This window comes from Phyllobates terribilis, unplaced genomic scaffold (genome assembly GCF_046119375.1).
Source record: "Phyllobates terribilis strain yellow unplaced genomic scaffold, ASM4611937v1 Scaffold_2__4_contigs__length_985480577, whole genome shotgun sequence".
In the NCBI taxonomy this organism is placed as follows: Eukaryota; Metazoa; Chordata; class Amphibia; order Anura; family Dendrobatidae; genus Phyllobates; species Phyllobates terribilis.
In genome coordinates this window covers 39,048,751-39,069,831 of record NW_027362762.1, presented here as the reverse complement: position 1 = coordinate 39,069,831, position 21,081 = coordinate 39,048,751, and the positions used below count along the sequence as shown (strand labels likewise).

The 21,081-nt window shown below is 46.1% G+C and overlaps 2 protein-coding genes across 2 annotated transcripts in view; both read right to left on the bottom strand.

The window, feature by feature from the left end:
* LOC141190620 (sialidase-3-like) overlaps positions 1-21,081 on the bottom strand; it is a 101,398-nt gene that overhangs the window by 66,507 nt on the left and 13,810 nt on the right. Inside the window, exon 2 of the mRNA XM_073661238.1 lies at positions 20,023-20,236. Within this exon, the coding sequence (XP_073517339.1) occupies positions 20,023-20,220 (198 nt within the window). The 5' untranslated portion in view covers positions 20,221-20,236. The remainder of the gene's footprint in view (positions 1-20,022; positions 20,237-21,081) is intronic.
* LOC141240475 (uncharacterized) lies at positions 1,018-19,896 on the bottom strand. The gene is made up of 3 exons (XM_073668655.1): positions 19,849-19,896; positions 8,624-9,970; positions 1,018-1,149 (listed from the first exon to the last, which is right to left on the bottom strand). The coding sequence occupies exons 1-3, from the start codon at positions 19,894-19,896 to the stop codon at positions 1,018-1,020; spliced, it is 1,527 nt and encodes a 508-aa protein (XP_073524756.1).

Genomic DNA, 21,081 nt, shown 5'->3' with positions numbered 1-21,081 from the left:
CTGAGTCGAGGTGAAGATGGATGGTGCAAAATTCAGGGATATTCTTGAGCAAAACATTTTTAAGTCTGTCAGTGATCTGAGATTGGGACGGAGGTTCACCTTCCAGCAAGAAAATGACCCAAAGCATACTGCTAAAGCAACACTCGAGTGGTTTAAGGGGAAACGTGTAAATGTTTTGGAGTGGCCGAGTCAAAGCCCAGACTGTTAGAACCTTGCTGTTAGGTTTTTTTTTCCTTTGCTGGTCACATGACCTTGTTGGCCTATTTAATCCTGCTCCGCCCTTCTGGCTTTGCTGGACTTCATTGTATATCTACTTTCTAGCTAGCCTGTGCTCTGTATCTAGCTCTGTTAGTTTGCTTGGTCTACGGACCTCTATGTTCTATCTATTTTGTTTGTTCGTCTGTCTGCTACTATTTCTGTTAGGAGGTGTCCCATATTCCTCCCAGTCCTTAGTACTTGTAGGGATTCCCTCCCCACATCTATAGGTCTTCGTACAGACTAGATTAGGACTTTAGCAGGTCTGATCGCAGGATCAGGTTCCCTGTTACATCGTAGGGATTCAGCTGAGTCTTATAGTAGGGACAGATCTCCTCTCTTTCCTTAGCTTTGGTAGCAGAACATAACACAGACCTTAATCCAATTGAGAATCTGTGGTCAGACATGAAGATTGCTGTTCACCAGAGGAAACCATTGAACCTGAAGGAGCTGGAGCAGTTATACCTTAAGGAATGGGCAAAAATCTCAATGGCCAGATGTGGAAAGCTCATAGAGACTTATACAAAGCGACTTTCAGTTGTAATTGGTGCAAAAAGAGGCTCTACAGAGTACTGACTTTAGGGGGGTGAATAGTTATGCACACTGAAGTTTTCAGTTATTTTGTCCTATTTGTTGTTTGCTTCACAATAAAAAGAAAAACAAATGTTCAAAGTTGTAGGCATGTTCTTTACATGAACTGATGGAAACCCTCAAAAAAAAACAGTGAAATTCCAGGTTGTGAGGTAGCAAAACAAAAAAATGCTAAGGGGGATGAATACTTTCACAAGCCACTGTAGGACCTGGAGACGAAAGCTGGGCCGGACTGGTCATTCCCATTCTCCTATCCAGGCTTTGCAGCCTGTTTAAAGGCAGATGAGCTGCCTCAGTCTTGGTCTGTAAGTGAAGGTAGAAAGACCTGTGATCCTTTGCTGAGTTGCGTGGATATAATTGTAAATGGGTGAGCCCATACTTGTTGTGGAACTGTTTATTTTTATGTTATACCATTTATGCCGGAGAAAGGCAGTTTATTTTCTGAGGAAGTTTATGGACTTGAATAAATCTTCCTGTTTTGACTTAAGACCTTGCTGCCTGTACCTACCTCAACCTCTTCCAAAGAGTGGAATCCCTGCAATACGTGTGCATGTAAGTATGTGGTCTGTGTGTACATATGTGTATGCTCTGTGTATACATACAGTATGTATGTGCTCTGTGTATACATGTGTATATGTATGCACTCTGTGTATACATGTGTGTATGCTCTCTGTGTATACGTGTGTACATGCGCTTTCTGTATAAATGTCTGTATATGCTTTGTGTATACATGTGTGTGCATGTGCTCTGTGTATATATATGTGTATGTGCTCTGTGTATACATGTCTATATGCGCTCTGTGTATATATATGTGTATGTGCTCTGTGTATTCATATCTGTACATGTGGTCTGTGTATACATGTCTGTATGTGTGTGCTCTGTGTATACATTTGGTGTGTGTATGTGCTCTGTGTATATGTCATGGCTCGGCTCCAGGACTTGATCCGGTGATCTCTGGCTGTGGGTTGGTTTGCCTCTCTGTTTGACCACAGCCTGTGTTTCTTCTGTGTTTTCAGTTCCTCATTTTGGTTTGTCCTATCACATCTTTTGAGGGGTTATTTATACTCTACTGGCACATTCAGTCTTTGCTGTCTATATTCCAAGTTGGATGTTTGGAGTCCCAGCTACCCAGTGAAGGTTTATCTTGCTGAGGTTTTATCTATTTCTTTTCCTGAGGTTTGTTTGCGTTTTCTCCTTCTCAACTGTTTTCCTATTTTGTTACTTCCAGGGTCTGAGAGTTTTCACTTATACCAAAGGTCTTTTTGGGTTCCTTTCTTTTCCTTCAGTGTTTCATTCATGACTGTGTGAACATGTCTTTAGTCCTGTGTCTCATCCTCTGTCTGTGTCCACCACGTTCTATTGTTGTGGTTTTGGGTTACACTATGTGCATAGTTGAGGATGTAGCTAAGGACACTCAGGGTCGGCCGACATTGAGTGGGGGCACCATTGCATAATTTTTTAATCAGGGTCAGGTTAGGTATTTACCTAATCTGCATACAAACCTGTGGTGTGCAGGTTTAACATCTCCCCTAGTTTCTTCATCCCCGTGTGAGTGTTAGGGTTCAGTTAAAACCGTATACATGTGTATGTATGTGCTCTGTGTATACATGTGCATATGTGCTCAGTGTATACATATGTGTGTATTTGTACTTTATGTGTATGTATGTATATGCTCTCTGTATGCATGTGTGTATGTGCTCTGTGTTTACATGTGTGTGTGCTCTGTGAATGCATTAGGTGTGTGTATGTGCTCTGTATATATGTGTGTGTGTGGTCTGTGTATACATATGTCATAGTGTCTGTGCTCTATATATACATGTATGTATGTATGTCATCTGTGTATACATGTGTATGTGCTCTGTGTATACTGTACATGTGTGTATGTGCTCTGTGTATGTGTGTGTTTTCTCTCTGTATACATGTGTGCTCTGTGTATACATGTGTGGATGTGTTCTGTGTATACATATGTGTGTATATACTCTTTGTATATGTGTGTGTATGTTGTGTATACATGTGTGTATGCTCTGTGTAGTGCTCTGTGTATACTTGTGTGTGTGTGTTGTGCGCCATACGTGTGTATATGTTCTCTCTAACTCTAGTCATTACTCAATGTGTCACTCACAATCCTGACAGCTCAGCAAGCCCTCGTGTTAGGAATTGTGGTTCTGTGCTCCCATCTGGGAATGGAGCAGGTCCAGTGCTACGCTACTCCAGTCGAAGGAGCCACCATTATCCTGACCCTGGAGGCGGAGCCACTATGCGTGCAGGAAAACTGTCCCAATCTTATGAAGCATCGCGTGCTGGTGTTGTAGGATGTGTGAGGACGCGGGAAACCGTGTCTCTCACTGATTTCTCTGCCCGGGGAAGATGGGACGCTGTCTTGCCCAGACAAAGAAGGACGCTGTTATGTCTGGAACTAGGCAGTGGTGGGATTGTTTACATTCTGCTGTGCAAACTAGCAGGGAGTTGCTGTCAAGGGATGATTGGGAGGTATGCAACACCTTATCATTAGGTGGGCTATTTAACCCTGCTCCCTGCTCAGTGCTTTGCTGTTTATTGCAGTTCCTATGTGCTGTAGTGGTGAGTGATGCTAGCATTAGTTTTGCTATCTTTTCAGGGGTTTTCTCATTTTCTCTTCTGGTTTCACTTCCTGGGTTTCTTGCAGAGGTACTAACCTGGTTCCGGACTAAGCACCAACTGTGTCACCAGACACTATCTGTCCGGCGAAAGCGGGCCTGGGAAGGGCTCTGCCAAAGACCCCCTTCCATCACTGGGAGCTGGGTGAAAAGTATTCCCGGCCCTCAAGGGCTCGCCAGCTTGGCAGCTTGTGCCAAGTGCATCTGTGGCTGCGCCTTTGTTGGTTTGGTGCCAGTCTTTCTGGGTCCCTCTGCACAGCGCATAACACCTCAATCCCATAGGGCGACAGAGCTGTCAGTCACAGCGTCCATAGGACACCGTGAGTGGTGGAATCTGTGTATAGATGTGTGTGTGTTTATGTGCTCAGTGTATACATATGTAAGTGTATATGTTTTTATGTATACATATGTGTGTATTATGCTGTGTATACATGTGTGTGTATGTATGTGCTCTGTGTATACATATGTAAGTGTATATGTTTTTATGTATACATATGTGTGTATTATGCTCTGTGTATATGTCTGTGTGTGTGTGTGTATGTATGTGCTTGGTGTATACATATGTAAGTGTATATGTGTTTTATGTATACATATGTATATATTTATGTCATGAAAACAACACCCACTCTTGGGTCAGACCTTGCAGCTCTCTGGCGCCCCCTTATCCTGCTGGTCAAACACGGTACTGACAGAGGATAAGCACGGGTGCAGCTGCTCTAATTTATGTCGACTATTGCGGCACGTGATGTGACAGGACGTATATATACCACCAGTTCCTTCCAGGAACGTATATATACCTCCGACCAGCCACCCTCAAACCACAATATCACATAAATACTGGTATACTGCCACCACCGATCGCTTAACAGGTGGATCGGGTACCTGGTAGGTAACGTGAATTAGCGAGTGAGGAACGTGTTTGCTCGACATAGGACAAGAAGAAAGAAACTGGTAAATAATTAATGATTTACTCCCAAAAGGGGGGCAGTGTTTACAAAATATATACAAGATATTATAAAGGAGACAATTTACATGTATGCATAAACAGTTATTAAAATAAAAGGGATAAGTAATAGCAAAACCTGCTTCACAAGGTGATGGTCTCAGATTCTGTGGGGGGGACGGCTCCCCGGAAATTAGACTTGATTCCTTCACGCAGCGTGTAGTGCATGCGTCTGCGTCCCTGGTTGGAATGGCTTGAAAAATGGCCGATCTGGTTTTTAGCAAGCAGCCAAAACTCTGGGGAACACCCCTTATTTACCTTACAAGGGGGCTCGGCTTTGCGAGCCCACCCAGCTGCAGAAGACCTAAAAAATCCTTCAGATTCCATATCTTGGTGTGGGGGGGTCCCACATCCAAGAGGGAGACATCATCTTGACCGTCAGCAATATTCATGAAGATAGATATTAAATATGAAACCTCTATGACGCTCAGAAGCTCAGAATCCATTATCTCAGTTCCCGGTCATTCCTCAGTTATGCAAGTTATACTATTGTAATGGGAAAAAGGTGAGCATTCAAAAAACGTGGTTCCGATGTTTCTGTCAGACCTGTGCGTGATTAAAATTGGCATAAAACGTTTGTACAATTAAACAATGGGATTTTTTGGAGGGATTTTCCGGTTTGTACCAGCGCTTGCCCTGGACTGAGGTTTTATGGCGGGTCATAAAAATTCCTGGTTTGGGGAAAAGCAAAAGTGAGTTCTATGTCTTCACTTACAAACAGATAGGGGGTGGTTTTTTTTTTCTTTTTTAAAACATCTCTCATTTTTTAAAACTCGGGCAAAAATACCTTTTGCCTGACACCTCACCCTTTTTGACTGCGCTATGGAGGTAGGACCTTCTGGTACTCCTCCAAGCGTATGTCTGGAGGCTCCCCTCGCCGGGACAACCCATCGGCATTGCCATGCTCGCTGCCCCTGCGGTGTTGAACGGTAAAGTCGTACTGCTGGAGGGTGAGGCTCCAGCGTAACAACCTTCCGTTGGCACCTGACATGGTGTGCAGCCAACTCAGGGGGTTGTGGTCAGTCACGACAGTGAAGGGGCGCCCGTACAAGTAAGGCTGTAAGCGGTTGAGGGCCCATACAATGGCCAGGCACTCATTCTCTATGGTGAAATAGGCCACTTCCCTCGGCAGCAGTTTCCGGCTTAGGTACAACACGGGGTGTTCTTGGTTCCCCGAGTCGACCTGGCTGAGTACAGCACCGAGGCCAAACTCACTGGCGTCGGTCTGTACTAAGAGTGGCCGTGTGCCGTCGACCGCCTTTAGTACAGGAGAGCTGCTCAGGGCAGTCTTCAAAGCCCTAAAGGCCACCTCGCATTCATCCGTCCATTTGACGGAATGGGGTAGGCTCTTCCTGGTGAGGTCTGTCAAGGGCTTCGCAAGGCTACTATAGTCCTGCACAAAGCGTCTATAGTACCCTGAGGTGCCCAAGAAGGACTGCACCTGCTTCTTGGTCCTGGGGGTGGGCCAGGACACGATAGCGTCCACCTTCCCAGGCTCTGGCTTCAGAGTACCCCCACCTACCCGGTGCCCCAGGTAGTGGACCTCGTTCATGCCCATCTGGCAGTTTCCCGGCTTGATGGTCAAGCCCGCCTGGTGAATGCGCCCGAGCACCTGCTGCAGATGCTCGAGGTGATCCTCCCAGGTGGGACTGAAGATGGCAATGTCATCCAGGTACGCTACTGCGTACCTCTCCAGTCCCTGGAGCAGGTGGTTGACCATTCGCTTCAACGTGGCAGGGGCATTTTTCATGCCAAAGGGCATGACCGTGGATTCATACAATCCGAAGGGGGTGATAAAGGCGGACTTCTCCTGGGCCCCGGGGCTCAAGGGAATCTGCCAATATCCCCGACTCAAATCCATAATGGAGAGATAGCTCGCGCTGGCTAACCGCTCCAGCAGCTCCTCAATGCGTGGCATTGGTTGTGCGTCAGAGGCGGTGATAGCGTTGAGCCCCCTGTAGTCCACACAGAACCGGGTGGTCCGGTCCTTCTTAGGCACCAGGACTACAGGTGAGGCCCACGCGCTCTTGGACCGCTTAATCACCCCCAACTGCAGCATCTCCTCGACCTCCTGGCGCATGACATGCTGCACCTCGTCGGAGATTCGATAGGCTGTCCGCCGGAGTGGGGCATGATTCCCGGTGTCCACTTCATGGACCGCCACTTGAGTCCTGCCAGGCAGGTTGGTGAACACTGCTTGGAAGGGTTTCAGCACTGCTTGCATCTGAGACCTCTGGTCTGCGGATAGCAAGTCGCTTAGCTCTACATCCTCTAGGGACCCGCTGGCCTTCGCTTGGGCGAGCATGTCCAAGAGGGGGTCATCCTCCCCATCCTCTGGCAGGTTGCAGACCGGTAGGACGCAGGTTCCACGTTCTTGATGAGCCTTCATCATATTAACGTGAAACGCCTTCCGCCTACCCCGCTCGTGGTCAAGTGTGATCACGTAGGTGACCGGGTTGAGCTGTTGGTGAATGACGTACGGGCCTTCCCAGGCCGCCTGAAGCTTGTCCTTTGGTACGGGGACCAGCACCCACACCTTCTGACCCACCTGGTAGGTCCGTTCTCGGGCGTTCTGGTCGTACCAATGCTTCTGGTCAGCCTGGGCTTGCGCCATGTTGTCATGCACCAACTGCGTCAAGGTCTGCATCTTGTCACGGAAGCGCATGACATACTCCACGATGGACACTCCTGGGGAGCTCGGCTCTTCTTCCCAGAATTCCCTTATCAACCCAAGGGGTCCTCGGACACGCCTGCCATACAGGAGCTCAAAGGGGGAGAACCCCGTCGAGGCCTGTGGAACCTCTCTGTAAGCAAATAGCAGGTGTGGGAGGTAACGCTCCCAGTCGCGACCCTGGGTCTCAACCAGCATTTTTAACATCTGTTTGAGGGTACCGTTGAATCGCTCACACAAACCATTGGTCTGTGGGTGATACGCACTCGATACCAAATGCTGCACCTGCATTTTCTTACATAGGGCCTCCATTAAGCGTGACATGAACTGAGTCCCCTGGTCGGTAAGCATCTCCCAGGGAAATCCTACTCGCGAAAAGATGGCCAAGAGGGCGTCCGCCACCTTATCCGCCCTAATTGAGGACAGGGCTACCGCCTCCGGATACCGGGTAGCATAGTCTACCACGGTAAGGATGAATCGTTTTCCAGAGCTGCTGGGTATGGCCATTGGTCCCACAATGTCCACAGCAATCCTCTGGAAAGGCTCCTCTATCACTGGCAAAGAGATCAGGGGGGCTTTGGGGGCCGGCCCTGACTTTCCCACTCTTTGACACGTGGTACAGGATCGACAGTAGTTCACCACATCTGTCCTCATTTTGGGCCAATAAAAGTGATGAGACAGCCGGGCCTTGGTTTTGCTGACCCCCAAGTGTCCAGCGAGTGGAATTTCATGGGCGATCCGCAACAACTCATCCCTGAATTGGTAGGGGACGACCAGCTGTCTTTCCCTCAGCCACTCCTGTTGGGGCGTACAGGGAACTGTCTCCCGGTACAACCTCCCTTGGTCCCAGAATACCCTCTCCTTATCCGACTCGGAGGTGGGTTTCTCCGCGAGGCTCCATAACGTCTCCAGGCTAGCATCTGAGTGCAGAGCTGCCTGAAACTCCTGGCTGGAGGAAGCCAGAAGTGAGGTTAAGGCCACGTCCTCACTGGGACCCTCTGGGACCGGCTCTGGGTCCATACCTGATTCAGTTATTCCTCTGTTCGAGGAGGGTCCAGAAGGCAGGGCGTTACTTGCGTTCTGGGCACTCTGACTGCGGGTAACAGCGGCTATATAGGCCGTCTCCCCGGGGAATAACACCGTCTCATTAGCCTGAGAGGCCATGAGAACTACTTCTCCATCATCCTCCATTACCTCAGGCACAGTGCTACGTATGGGGCAGCGACTATCAGCCAGGTCACCATCTGTTGTGACACTGGTCACTGGCACAGCATCACCTGCGCCATGGTCCTCGTGCCTCTCCCCATTACCCTTGGCACTGACCGTTGCTCCTGCTAGGGGATCCTCAGCAACATCACCCCACAGAGTGACATGGCTGAGTTCTCCTGCACCTTCCAATACAACAACATCATCATCATCATCATGTAAAGCATTGACATTCACATTATCAGCATTAACCTTACCAACCGTATCAGAGCGGGGAGGGGTGTTAGGGACATAATAAGCAAACATCCTCCCCAAATCAGTTCCCAACAAAACATTTGCAGGTAGGTTTTTGGATACTCCCACTTCCTTCACCCCACTCCCCGCACCCCAATCAATAAAAACCCGGGCCATGGGCAAGGGGCATCGGACGCCCCCAATCCCAGTGACAGTCAGGGTCTTTCCTGGAATAAGCGCTTCAGGGGACACCAGTTCGGGTCGGATGAGGGTTCGTTCGGCCCCAGTGTCCTTGAGGCCTACAGTGAGAGTGTTCCCCACCCTGACAGACTGAAAGTTTTCACAGGCCCTCCCAACCGGCCCACCCACCAAAAGAACTGAGGCATTAGGCCCTGGGGCCTTGGATGGGGGGTTCTTCCTCTGCTTCTCTGGGCAAGTGGCGCTGAGATGACCAGTCTGGTTGCAGGAATAACACCTGCGGGCATCGGATGCAGGCAGGGCCTTGGCAACGGGAAAAAGGCCTCCGGAAGGTCGGCTGGCAGGGGCAGGGATGGTGGTTGATGGCTTACCCCCTTTCCAGCTGGCGACGACCGGCTTCCGCACCTCTGGTCTCCGGTTGGCCTCGTAGGTGTCTGTGATCTGCGCTGCTTTATTGGCATCAGGTGGCTCCCGATCCATCACGAACTGCCGTACCTCAGTCGGACACAGATGCAGGAACTGGTCTTTCACCATCAGGTCCTTTAGCTGCTCAAAGGTGGTCGCTGACAGTCCTTGGATCCACTGCTCAAAGTTGGTTCTGAGCCCGTCTACCACATCACGGTAGGTGTCCTGTGGTCCACGTTGGAGGGTTCTGAATTTTTTCCGGTAAACCTCCGGAGTCAGCTGGTACTTTTTTATCAGGGCCTGCTTGACGGCCTCATAGTCTCCATCCTGCTCTCGAGGGAGGGAAGCAAACACCTCCAAAGCTTTTCCTCGGAGCCCTGGAGTCAAATATCTTGCCCATTGGTCGATGGGCAGCTGATACTGCCTGCAGGCCTTTTCAAAGCCTCGCAGAAATGTGTCCAAGTCCCCATCCTTTTCCATCACAGGGAAGTGCTCAGGACGAGGTTTAAAGCAGCTGGCACTGTTGGACTCACGGGTCTGCGTAGAGGGCGACTCCTTCTGAATCCGGGCTAGCTCCAGCTGGTGTTGTCGGTCAGCTTGTCGCTCAGCAGCCTCTCGGTCAGCTTGGGCTTGTCGCTCAGCAGCCTCTCGGTCAGCTTGGGCTTGTCGCTCAGCCCGCTCCTGGAATTCCAGGATCAGCTGCAGTCGTCCATCATGATTGTCTGTGGCGAGCTCCTCCAAGGCCATCTGCAGGTGGGGGTCCACACTACCCTGGTTGCGGGTATGGCTGGCAATCACAGGTTGGACCCCTGCAGCAGCGCCATCCGGGCCTTGGCTGGCCGCCCCCTCATCAGGGCTCTGCTGTCGGACGGGCTCTGCAGCACCTTGTAACAGTTCAGAAATCATTTGTTCTTTGCTTTTGCCGTGGGGGTCAATGCCTTTGATTATACATATTCCAGTAAGAGTGTCCTTTTTCTGCTGGTGATACCAGGACTCCCCAACTACGACCATGATCACCAAAATAAGAATAGAAAAGAAAAAAAAGAAGAAGGGTAGGGGTAACTGATACACATACAGTATTGTCTCAGATCTAATAAACACTGAGTTCGATCTTCAAAACTTTTGTGCAAGTTTTTAGTGAGAGGAATGATTGCTCAAACCAGATCACTAATGTCCTATGATCCCACCGCTGCCACCAATTTGTCATGAAAACAACACCCACTCTTGGGTCAGACCTTGCAGCTCTCTGGCGCCCCCTTATCCTGCTGGTCAAACACGGTACTGACAGAGGATAAGCACGGGTGCAGCTGCTCTAATTTATGTCGACTATTGCGGCACGTGATGTGACAGGACGTATATATACCACCAGTTCCTTCCAGGAACGTATATATACCTCCGACCAGCCACCCTCAAACCACAATATCACATAAATACTGGTATACTGCCACCACCGATCGCTTAACAGGTGGATCGGGTACCTGGTAGGTAACGTGAATTAGCGGGTGAGGAACGTGTTTGCTCGACATAGGACAAGAAGAAAGAAACTGGTAAATAATTAATGATTTACTCCCAAAAGGTGGGCAGTGTTTACAAAATATATACAAGATATTATAAAGGAGACAATTTACATGTATGCATAAACAGTTATTAAAATAAAAGGGATAAGTAATAGCAAAACCTGCTTCACAAGGTGATGGTCTCAGATTCTGTGGGGGGGACGGCTCCCCGGAAATTAGACTTGATTCCTTCACGCAGCGTGTAGTGCATGCGTCTGCGTCCCTGGTTGGAATGGCTTGAAAAATGGCCGATCTGGTTTTTAGCAAGCAGCCAAAACTCTGGGGAACACCCCTTATTTACCTTACAAGGGGGCTCGGCTTTGCGAGCCCACCCAGCTGCAGAAGACCTAAAAAATCCTTCAGATTCCATATCTTGGTGTGGGGGGGTCCCACATCCAAGAGGGAGACATCATCTTGACCGTCAGCAATATTCATGAAGATAGATATTAAATATGAAACCTCTATGACGCTCAGAAGCTCAGAATCCATTATCTCAGTTCCCGGTCATTCCTCAGTTATGCAAGTTATACTATTGTAATGGGAAAAAGGTGAGCATTCAAAAAACGTGGTTCCGATGTTTCTGTCAGACCTGTGCGTGATTAAAATTGGCATAAAACGTTTGTACAATTAAACAATGGGATTTTTTGGAGGGATTTTCCGGTTTGTACCAGCGCTTGCCCTGGACTGAGGTTTTATGGCGGGTCATAAAAATTCCTGGTTTGGGGAAAAGCAAAAGTGAGTTCTATGTCTTCACTTACAAACAGATAGGGGGTGGGGTTTTTTCCTTTTTTAAAACATCTCTCATTTTTTAAAACTCGGGCAAAAATACCTTTTGCCTGACAATTTATGTTCTGTGTATACATGTGTGTGTATGTATGTGCTCTGTGTATACATATGTAAGTGTATATGTGTTTTATGTATACATGTGTGTATTTATGCTGTGTATACGTGTTGGTATGTGCTCTGTGTATATATGTGCTGTGTATGCACGTGTGCTCTATGCATACATTTGTGTGCTACATGTATACATATTTGTGTGGTCTGTATATATATGTGTGTATATGTGCTCTGTGTATCCATGCGTGTGTAAGGGCTCTGTGTATACATGCATGTGTATGTGCTCTGTGTATGCTTGTGTGCTGTGTATACATTTGTGTACCATATATATATATATATTGTCTATATTTGTGGGTGCGCACACGTTCCCCTACAGGGACACTTACATTCTTGTGGGATGTAGTGCATGTCTATATATACATTTCGGACCCCATAATGACTACTTCACATGTATGGATAATTTAGGTGTGAGGACTGTAGTGGTTGTGATGTATGTCATTTTTATTATATGTGAGCTATTGTCCGTACACTGATATGTTAACTATCTATATTCATGTGAATGAAGACATTATAAAGTATGTACATGTTGTCTTTGGGTTGGTTAATGTATGAAACTTTTCTCTTAATTATAACATATCTGATATATTGCGTTTTATATGATAATGTATTATTATCCAGATTTAAATGTATTGCTAAACTGACCTTCTGATCGCATTGTATGAGTTGTGATAAAGGTGACATGTAACATTGGGGGGTATGCCGTTTATGTACTGCATTCTTTGAGCACTGGGATAGTGTTTGGGGCCATTAGGACCTGCATGCATGCGCTTCGCGGGCTGGCACAGCGCCCCGTAGTCTTTGGCGTCTACCTGCAAGGACCTGCGGAGTCACATGGGCCCACGTGACTTCCGCGTGATCCGCCGCATGACGCCGTCACGGGTCTACCCGGCAACCGCGACGCTACATGCATCACTCATGGTCCTCCCATCTTCACCCATTGGCTGGGCTATCATTTAAAGAGACACACCTCCTGAGATGGTTTACGCCCCCTGAAGAAGGCAGCGCCGAAACGCGCGTTGGGGTGGACGCGTGGCCCCTCTGTGAGCTCCCACACCATACGGTCCTATGTCCAGGTATGAATTAATTGTCCATACATCTATCTCTTGTGGATAGTTTGATGCTTAACTATTTGGTGACTATTCAATGAACTGTTTACTATAGACCAGTATTATTTTCCTGGACATCTTTAACCCCTTAATAACATCTGACGTACTAATACGCGTCTGTGCCCTGGGACTTAAGAGCCAGACCCGTATTAGTACGTCATCGCGATCGCGCGCGCACACAGGCTGTGCGGGTGCGATCGCCGCCGGGTGTCAGCTGATTGTCACAGCTGACACCCGGTACTATGTGCAGGGAGCGGTCACGCACCGCTCCCAGCACATTAACCCCCGCGATGCTGCGATCGAAGTCGATCGAAGTCGATCGCGGCATTGCGGGGGCAAGGGGAGGTGATCGGCGATACTCACCTCCTCTTCCGGCTTCCAGCGCAGTCTGCAAAGGCTTCCCGGGTGTTGCCATGACGACCCGATGTCGTCATGACAACATCCGGGTCACCAGAGAGCAGGAAGATTGCATGGACATGCGCAGTGCATCTCCAAGCAATCTTCACACTGTGCACTTCTGACAGCCTTCATGGCATAGGGATGGTGCTCCATTCCTGTGCCATGCAGGCGATCAGAAAAAAAAAAGTGAAAGTCCCAGAGTGGGACAAAGTAATAAAGTGTATAAACTGTGTGAAAGTGGAAAAAAAAAAAAAAAAAAAAAATGTGCAAAAATATTATAAAAAAATAAAAAAAATAATACACCAAAAATAAAAATATAATGTACCCATCAATAAATATTATTATAAAAAAAATAAAAAAAAACAATAAAAGTACACATATTTGGTATCGCCGCGTCCGGAACAACCTGACCTATAAAACTGTCCCACTAGTTAACCCCTTCAGTGAACACGGTAAAAAAAAAAAAAAAAAAAACAAGCAAAAAACAATGCTTTATCACCATACCGCCAAACAAAAAGTGGAATAACACGCGATCAAAAAGACGCATATAAATAAAAATGATACCGCTGAAAACGTCATCTCGTCCCGCAAAAAACAAGCCGCCATATAGCTCCATCAGTCGAAAAATAAAAAAGTTATAGCTCTCAGAATAAAGCGATACTAAAAAATATTTTTTTCTATAAAATAGCTTTTATTGTGTATAAGCGCCAAAACATAGAAAAATGATACAAATGTGGTACCGCTGTTAACGTACTGACCCGAAGAGTAAAGCTGCCTCATCAATTTTACCACACGCGGAACAGAATAAAAAAAAAAAAAAAAAAAAAATTCCTGAATTGTTGGTTTTTGTTTATTCTGCCTCCCAAAAATCGGAATAGAAAGCGATCAAAAAATGTCACGTGCCTGAAAATGGCACCAATAACAACGTCAAGTCATCCCGCAAAAAACGAGCCGTCACATGACTGTCTGCCAAAATCTGGAAAAATTATAGCTCTCAAAATATGGCGATGCAAAAACTAGATTTTACAAAAAATGCGTCTTTTAGTGTGTGACAGCTGTCAGTCATAAAAACCCCATATGATTCTGGCATTGCTGTAATCACACCGACCCGAAGAATAAAGTCGTCTAATCACTTATACCGCACAAGGAACGGCGTCAAAAATAAACTCTTGAGTTAGGATTGGGCTAGGGTTAGGGCTGGGTTTGGGGCTAGGGTTGTGCTGGGGCTAGGGTTGTGCTGGGGCTAGGGTTGTGCTGGGGCTAGGGTTGTGCTGGGGCTAGGGTTGTGCTAGGGTTAGGGCTGGGGTTGGGATTTTTTTCAAAAGTAAGAAAAAAAGATGACGATATGGCGACTAGTGTTGAGAGCAAGTGCTTGCTACTTGAGTTTGCATCGGGTGCTCTGGTATGCATTTAGTATCGTGGGTATTTGAGTGACATGCTCGAGTCTCTGCCCCATATGCTTCGCGGCCAAAAAACTTTACGGGGATTGCCTGCCATGCACGAGCGATCCCCGCATGGTTTTTTTTGGGTGTATAATAACCGTGAAACATGCGGAGCAGGGACTCGAGCATGTCACTCGAGCACACGCTGTACATGGTGCATACCTGAGTACCCGATGCAAACTCAAGTAGCGAGCACTTGCGCTCAAGAATAATGACAACTTATTCAATATGATGACCTAATGTAAACAAATAATGTGCCGTACCTCTGGGTTCAAAATGTTCACTATACACCTTAATAAAATCTTTGAGGGGTATAGTTTCCAAAATGGGGACACTTGTGGGGGAGCTCCACTGTTTAGGCACATCACGGGCTCTCCAAACGCGACATGGTGTCCGCTAACAAATTGAATGGAAAATCGGCTCAAATTGTTAGCGGACGCCATGTTGCGTTTGGAGAGCCCCTGTGTGCCCAAACATTGGAGCTCCCCCACAAGTGACCCCATTTTGGAAACTAGACCCCCCAAGGCACCTATCTAGATGCATAGTGAGCACTTAGAACCCCCAGGTGCTTCACAAATTGATTCGTAAAAATGAAAAAGTGAAAATAAAACACTTTTTCATTTTTATGAATCAATTTGTGAAGCACCTGGGGTTCCAAGTGCTCACTATGAATCTAGATAGGTGCCTTGGGGGTCTAGTTTCCAAAATGGGGTCACTTGTGGGGGAGCTCCAATGTTTGGGCACACAGGGACTCTCTAAATGCAACATGGTATCCGCTAACAAATTGAATGGAAAATCGGCTCAAATTGTTAGCGGACACCACATTGCGTTTGGAGAGCCCCTCTGTGCCCAAACTTTGGAGCTCCCCCACAAGTGACCCCATTTTGGAAACTAGACCCCCCAAGGCACCTTTCTAGATGCATAGTGAGCACTTGGAACCCCCAGGTGCTTCACAAATTGATTCGTAAAAATGAAAAAGTGAAAAAAAAAACACTTTTTCATTTTTATGAATAAATTTGTGAAGCACCTGGGGTTCCAAGTGCTCACTATGAATCTAGATAGGTGCCTTGGGGGGTCTAGTTTCCAAAATGGGGTCACTTGTGGGGGAGCTCCAATGTTTGGGCACACAGGGACTCTCCAAATGCAACATGATATCCGCTAACAAATTGTCGGCTCAAATTGTTAGCGGATATCATGTTGCATTTGGAGAGTCCCTGTGTGCCCAAACATTGGAGCTCCTCCACAAGTGACCCCATTTTGGAAACTAGACCCCCCAAGGCACCTATCTAGATGCATAGTGAGCACTTGGAACCCCTAGGTGCTTCACAAATTAATTCGTAAAAATGAAAAAGTGTTTTTTTTTTCACTTTTTCATTATTACGAATCAATTTGTGAAGCACCTGGGGGTTCCAAGTGCTCACTATGCATCTAGAAAGGTGCCTTGGGGGGTCTAGTTTCCAAAATGGGGTCACTTGTGGGGGAGCTCCAAAGTTTGGGCACAGAGGGGCTCTCCAAACGCAATGTGGCGTCCGCTAACAATTTGAGCCGATTTTCCATTCAATTTGTTAGCGGATACCATGTTGCATTTAGAGAGTCCCTGTGTGCCCAAACATTGGAGCTCCCCCACAAGTGACCCCATTTTGGAAACTAGACCCCCCAAGGCACCTATCTAGATGCATAATGAGCACTTGGAACCCCTAGGTGCTTCACAAATTGATTCGTAAAAATGAAAAAGTGTTTTTTTTTTCACTTTTTCATTATTACGAATCAATTTGTGAAGCACCTGGGGGTTCCAAGTGCTCACTATGCATCTAGAAAGGTGCCTTGGGGGGTCTAGTTTCCAAAATGGGGTCACTTGTGGGGGAGCTCCAAAGTTTGGGCACAGAGGGGCTCTCCAAACGCAATGTGGTGTCCGCTAACAATTTGAGCCGATTTTCCATTCAATTTGTTAGCGGATACCATGTTGCATTTAGAGAGTCCCTGTGTGCCCAAACATTGGAGCTCTCCCACAAGTGACCCCATTTTGGAAACTAGACCCCCCAAGGCACCTATCTAGATGCATAGTGAGCAGTTGGAACCCCCAGGTGCTTCACAAATTGATTCATAAAAATGAAAAAGTGTTTTTTTTTTCACTTTTTCATTGTTACGAATCAATTTGTGAAGCACCTGGGGGTTCCAAGTGCTCACTATGCATCTAGATAGGTGCCTTGGGGGGTCTAGTTTCCAAAATGGGGTCACTTGTGGGGGAGCTCCAATGTTTGGGCACACAGCAGCTCTCCAAACGCAACATGGTGTCGCTAACAATTTGAGCCAATTTTGCGTTAAATTTGTTAGCGGACACCATGTTGCATTTAGAGAGCCGCTGTGTGCCCAAATATTGGAGCTCCCCCACAAGTGACCCCATTTTGGAAACTAGACCACCCAAGGCACCTATCTAGATGCATAGTGAGCACTTGGAACCCTCAGGTGCTTCACAAATTGATTCATACAAATGAAATTTTTTTTTTTTTTTCACTTTTTCATTGTTACGAATCAATTTGTGAAGCACCTGGGGGTTCCAAGTGCTCACTATGCATCTAGATAGGTGCCTTGGGGGGTCTAGTTTCCAAAATGGGGTCACTTGTGGGGGAGCTCCAATGTTTGGGCACACAGGGACTCTCTAAATGCAACATGGTGTCCTCTAACAAATTTAACGGAAAATCGGCTCAAATTGTTAGCGACACCATGTTGCGTTTGGAGAGCCGCTGTGTGCCCAAACATTGGAGCTCCCCCACAAGTGACCCCATTTTGGAAACTAGACCCCCCAAGGCACCTATCTAGATGCATTGTGAGCACTTGGAACCCTCAGGTGCTTCACAAATTGATTCATAAAAATGAAAAAGTGTTTTTTTTTTTTCACTTTTTCATTGTTACGAATCAATTTGTGAAGCACCTGGGGGTTCCAAGTGCTCACTATGCATCTAGAAAGGTGCCTTGGGGGGTCTAGTTTCCAAAATGGGGTCACTTGTGGGGGAGCTCCAAAGTTTGGGCACACATGGGCTCTCCAAACACAACATGGCGTCCGCTAATTATTCAAGCAAATTTTCCAATCAAAAAGTCAAATGGCACTCCTTCCCTTCCGAGCCCTGCCGTGCGCCCAAACAGTATTTTTTCCCCAAATATTGGGTATCTGCGTGCCCAGGGGAAATTGCACAACAAATTTTGGGGTCCATTTTTTCCTGTTACCCCTGTGAAAATAAAAAAAATTGGGTCTAAAGTAACATTTTTGTGAAAAAAGTTAAATGTTCATTTTTTTCTTCCACATTCAAAAAATTCCTGTGAAGCACCTGAAGGGTTAATAAAGTTCTTGAATGTGGTTTTGAGCACCTTGAGGGGTGCAGTTTTTAGAATGGTGTCACTTTTGGGTATTTTCTGTCATAAAGACCTCTCAAAGTGACTTCAAATATGATGTGGTCCCTAAAAAAAATGGTTTTGTAAATTTTGTTGGAAAAATGAGAAATCGCTGGTCAACTTTTAACCCTTATAGCTCCCTAACAAAAAAAAATTTTGGTTCCAAAATTGTGCTGATGTAAAGTAGACATGTGGGAAATGTTATTTATTAACTCTTTTGTGTGACATATCGCTCTGATTTCAGGGCTTAAAAATTCAAATTTTGAAAATTGCAAAATTTTCAAAATTTTCGCCAAATTTCCGTTTTTTTCACAAATAAACGCAAGTGATATCGAAGAAATTTTTCCACAATCATGAAGTACAATATGTCACGAAAAAACAATCTCAGAATCAGGGGGATCCGTTGAAGCGTTCCAGAGTAATTACCTCATAAAGTGACAGTGGTCAGAATTGTAAAAATTGGCCCGGTCATTAACGTGCAAACCACCCGCGGGGCTTAAGGGGTTAAATACTTGTACATTTACTTGGACTCTAGTATGGCTAGGTGAGTCACTTAATGACAGTGCACATGGCCACTGAGCTGTTGTGATTCTCACAGAACGGACCCCGTCGGTCCTACATTACGATGGATTTTTTATAGTGTATATATTTGCACCATTTTTGTCAAGCATGTGTATTGCATTTTGCATTTTATATTCATACAATAAAATTTGTCTTTTATATTAAGAAACATTCTTTTGGGTGATCTTTATTGGTTTTTTTCTTTTTTGAGTCTTTATGGGTGGCGATTTACCCTTACTAGCATCCTCAGGTGTGAGTTATTTTGTCTCATTTAACATTTAATATGCACCAGTTGAGAATTATAAGTATATTTGTGTACCATATGTATATATTCGTGTGCTCTGTGTATACATGTGTGTGTATGTGCTCTGTGTATGTGCTCTGTGTATGCATGTGTGTGTATGTGCTCTGTGTATGCATGTGTGTGTATGTGCTCTGTGTATGCATGTGTGTGTATGTGCTCTGTGTATGCATGTGTGTGTATGTGCTCTGTGTATGCATGTGTGTGTATGTGCTCTGTGTATGCATGTGTGTGTATGTGCTCTGTGTATGTATGTGTGTGTATGTGCTCTGTGTATGCATGTGTGTGTATGTGCTCGGTGTATGCATGTGTGCTGTGTATACATTTGTGTGCTCTGTGTTTACATGTGTGAGTATGTGCTATGAGTATATATATATATATATATATATATATATATATATGTATATATATATGTGTGTGTAACATTCACTGTGAGTTTCTCTAGTATCCACATTTATAAATCCCGGCAGCGGGAAACAAGCAACAACAACTTCAATATTGTCATTCGCGCTCATTTAACGGTCTGCAGGTAAATGCAAACTAAATGTTTGAGTGTGATGCTGCAATATCTCAGAATTTAGGGCCCCCTTTAAACTTTTGCCCAGGGCTTATTTTGTCTACACCTGACCCTGTATGTTACCATGGTGACACGTCATTTTGCACAGGTGCTGTATGCACACAGAACAGTAGGAGATGCTTAATCAAGACTAGTGTTGAGCGAGTATGTTCTGTCTGAGTATGCTCGGGCCGAGCTCCGAGTATTTACTGCTGCTCGGTGATGTGGTTGAATCGCTCCCGTGTGCATGATTTGCAACTGTTTGACAGCTTTATTACATGGGAGGAATGTGTAAGAAATAGACATAGAAATAGACATTCCTCACATGTAATAAAGCTGTCAAACATTCGCAAATCATGCACACGGCAGCGATTCAACCATATCACCGAGCAGCTGTAAATACTCGGAGCTCGGCCCGAGCATACTCGGAACAGAACATACTCGCTCAACACTAATCAGGACTGTTTGTAAAGCCGCTGCAGGTTTCATTTTAGAGCATTAAAGCAATGCCAAAAAGTTGCTTTAAGAAGTCTACACACCCTATAGGACGACGGGCATTTGTGAGATGCCGGGTGACAGCCGGCGCTGCCTGTTAGACATCCGCAGTAAACTTACAGACACGTATCCGGTCTTGTAGATCCCCCTCCTCATGACCAGGATCTCCGCCTCAGTATCGCTCTCACTCTTACGCTTCTCTGCGAACGCCAGGAACATGTTCTCCGCGGCGATGTAGAGGAGCGAGGGGATCCGGTACACACGGCCATTGGACTCTTTCTTGAACAGCGGCGTCCTCTCCGGTTGTGAGGCTTTCATGGCAGAGATGACGGTTCTGGAAGACGAAACACAAGATGCGGCCATAAGGTTATATCATAGATAAAACCATCAACGGCGCAAACCCAAATCCAAAACCCCACAACATCATATAGAGAACAGAAATCTATCATCTGTCTAATATCTATTATCTATCTATATTCACAGTCATGGCCGAAAGTGTTGGCACCCTTGAAATTGTTCCAGAAAATGCAGTATTTCTCCCAGAACATTATCACAATTCCACCTGTTTTGTTATGCACATGTTTGTTTCCTTTGTGCGTATTGGAACAACACAAAAATCAGAGAAAAAAAAGCAAAATTGGACAAAATATCATAACAAACCCCAAAAATGGACCGTACAAAGTTGTTGGCACTTTCAACATAACATTTTGTTGCACCCTTTGAAATAAATAACTGCTATCAATCGCTTCCTATAACTATCAGCTTCTTCCACCTCTCAGCCGGGATCTTGGACGATTCTTACAATCTGCTCCAGGTCTCTCATATCTGAAGACGTCTTCTCCCAACAGCAATTGTAAGATCTCTCCACAGGTGATCAATGGGATTTAGATCGGGACTCATTGCTGCCACTTTAGATCTCTCCAGCACTTTGTTTCCATCCATTTCTTGGTGCTTCATGAAGTCTGTTTGGAGTCATTCTCCTGCTGGAAGACCCATGACCTAGGACGCAAACCCAGCTTTCTGACACTGGGCACTACATTGCCACCTAAAACCCTTTGGTAATCAGATTTCATGATGCCTTGCACACAGTCAAGGCACCCAGTGGCAGAGGCAGCAAAACAGCCCCAAAACATCTTTGAACCTCCACCATATCTGACTGTAGGTACTGTGTTCTTTTCC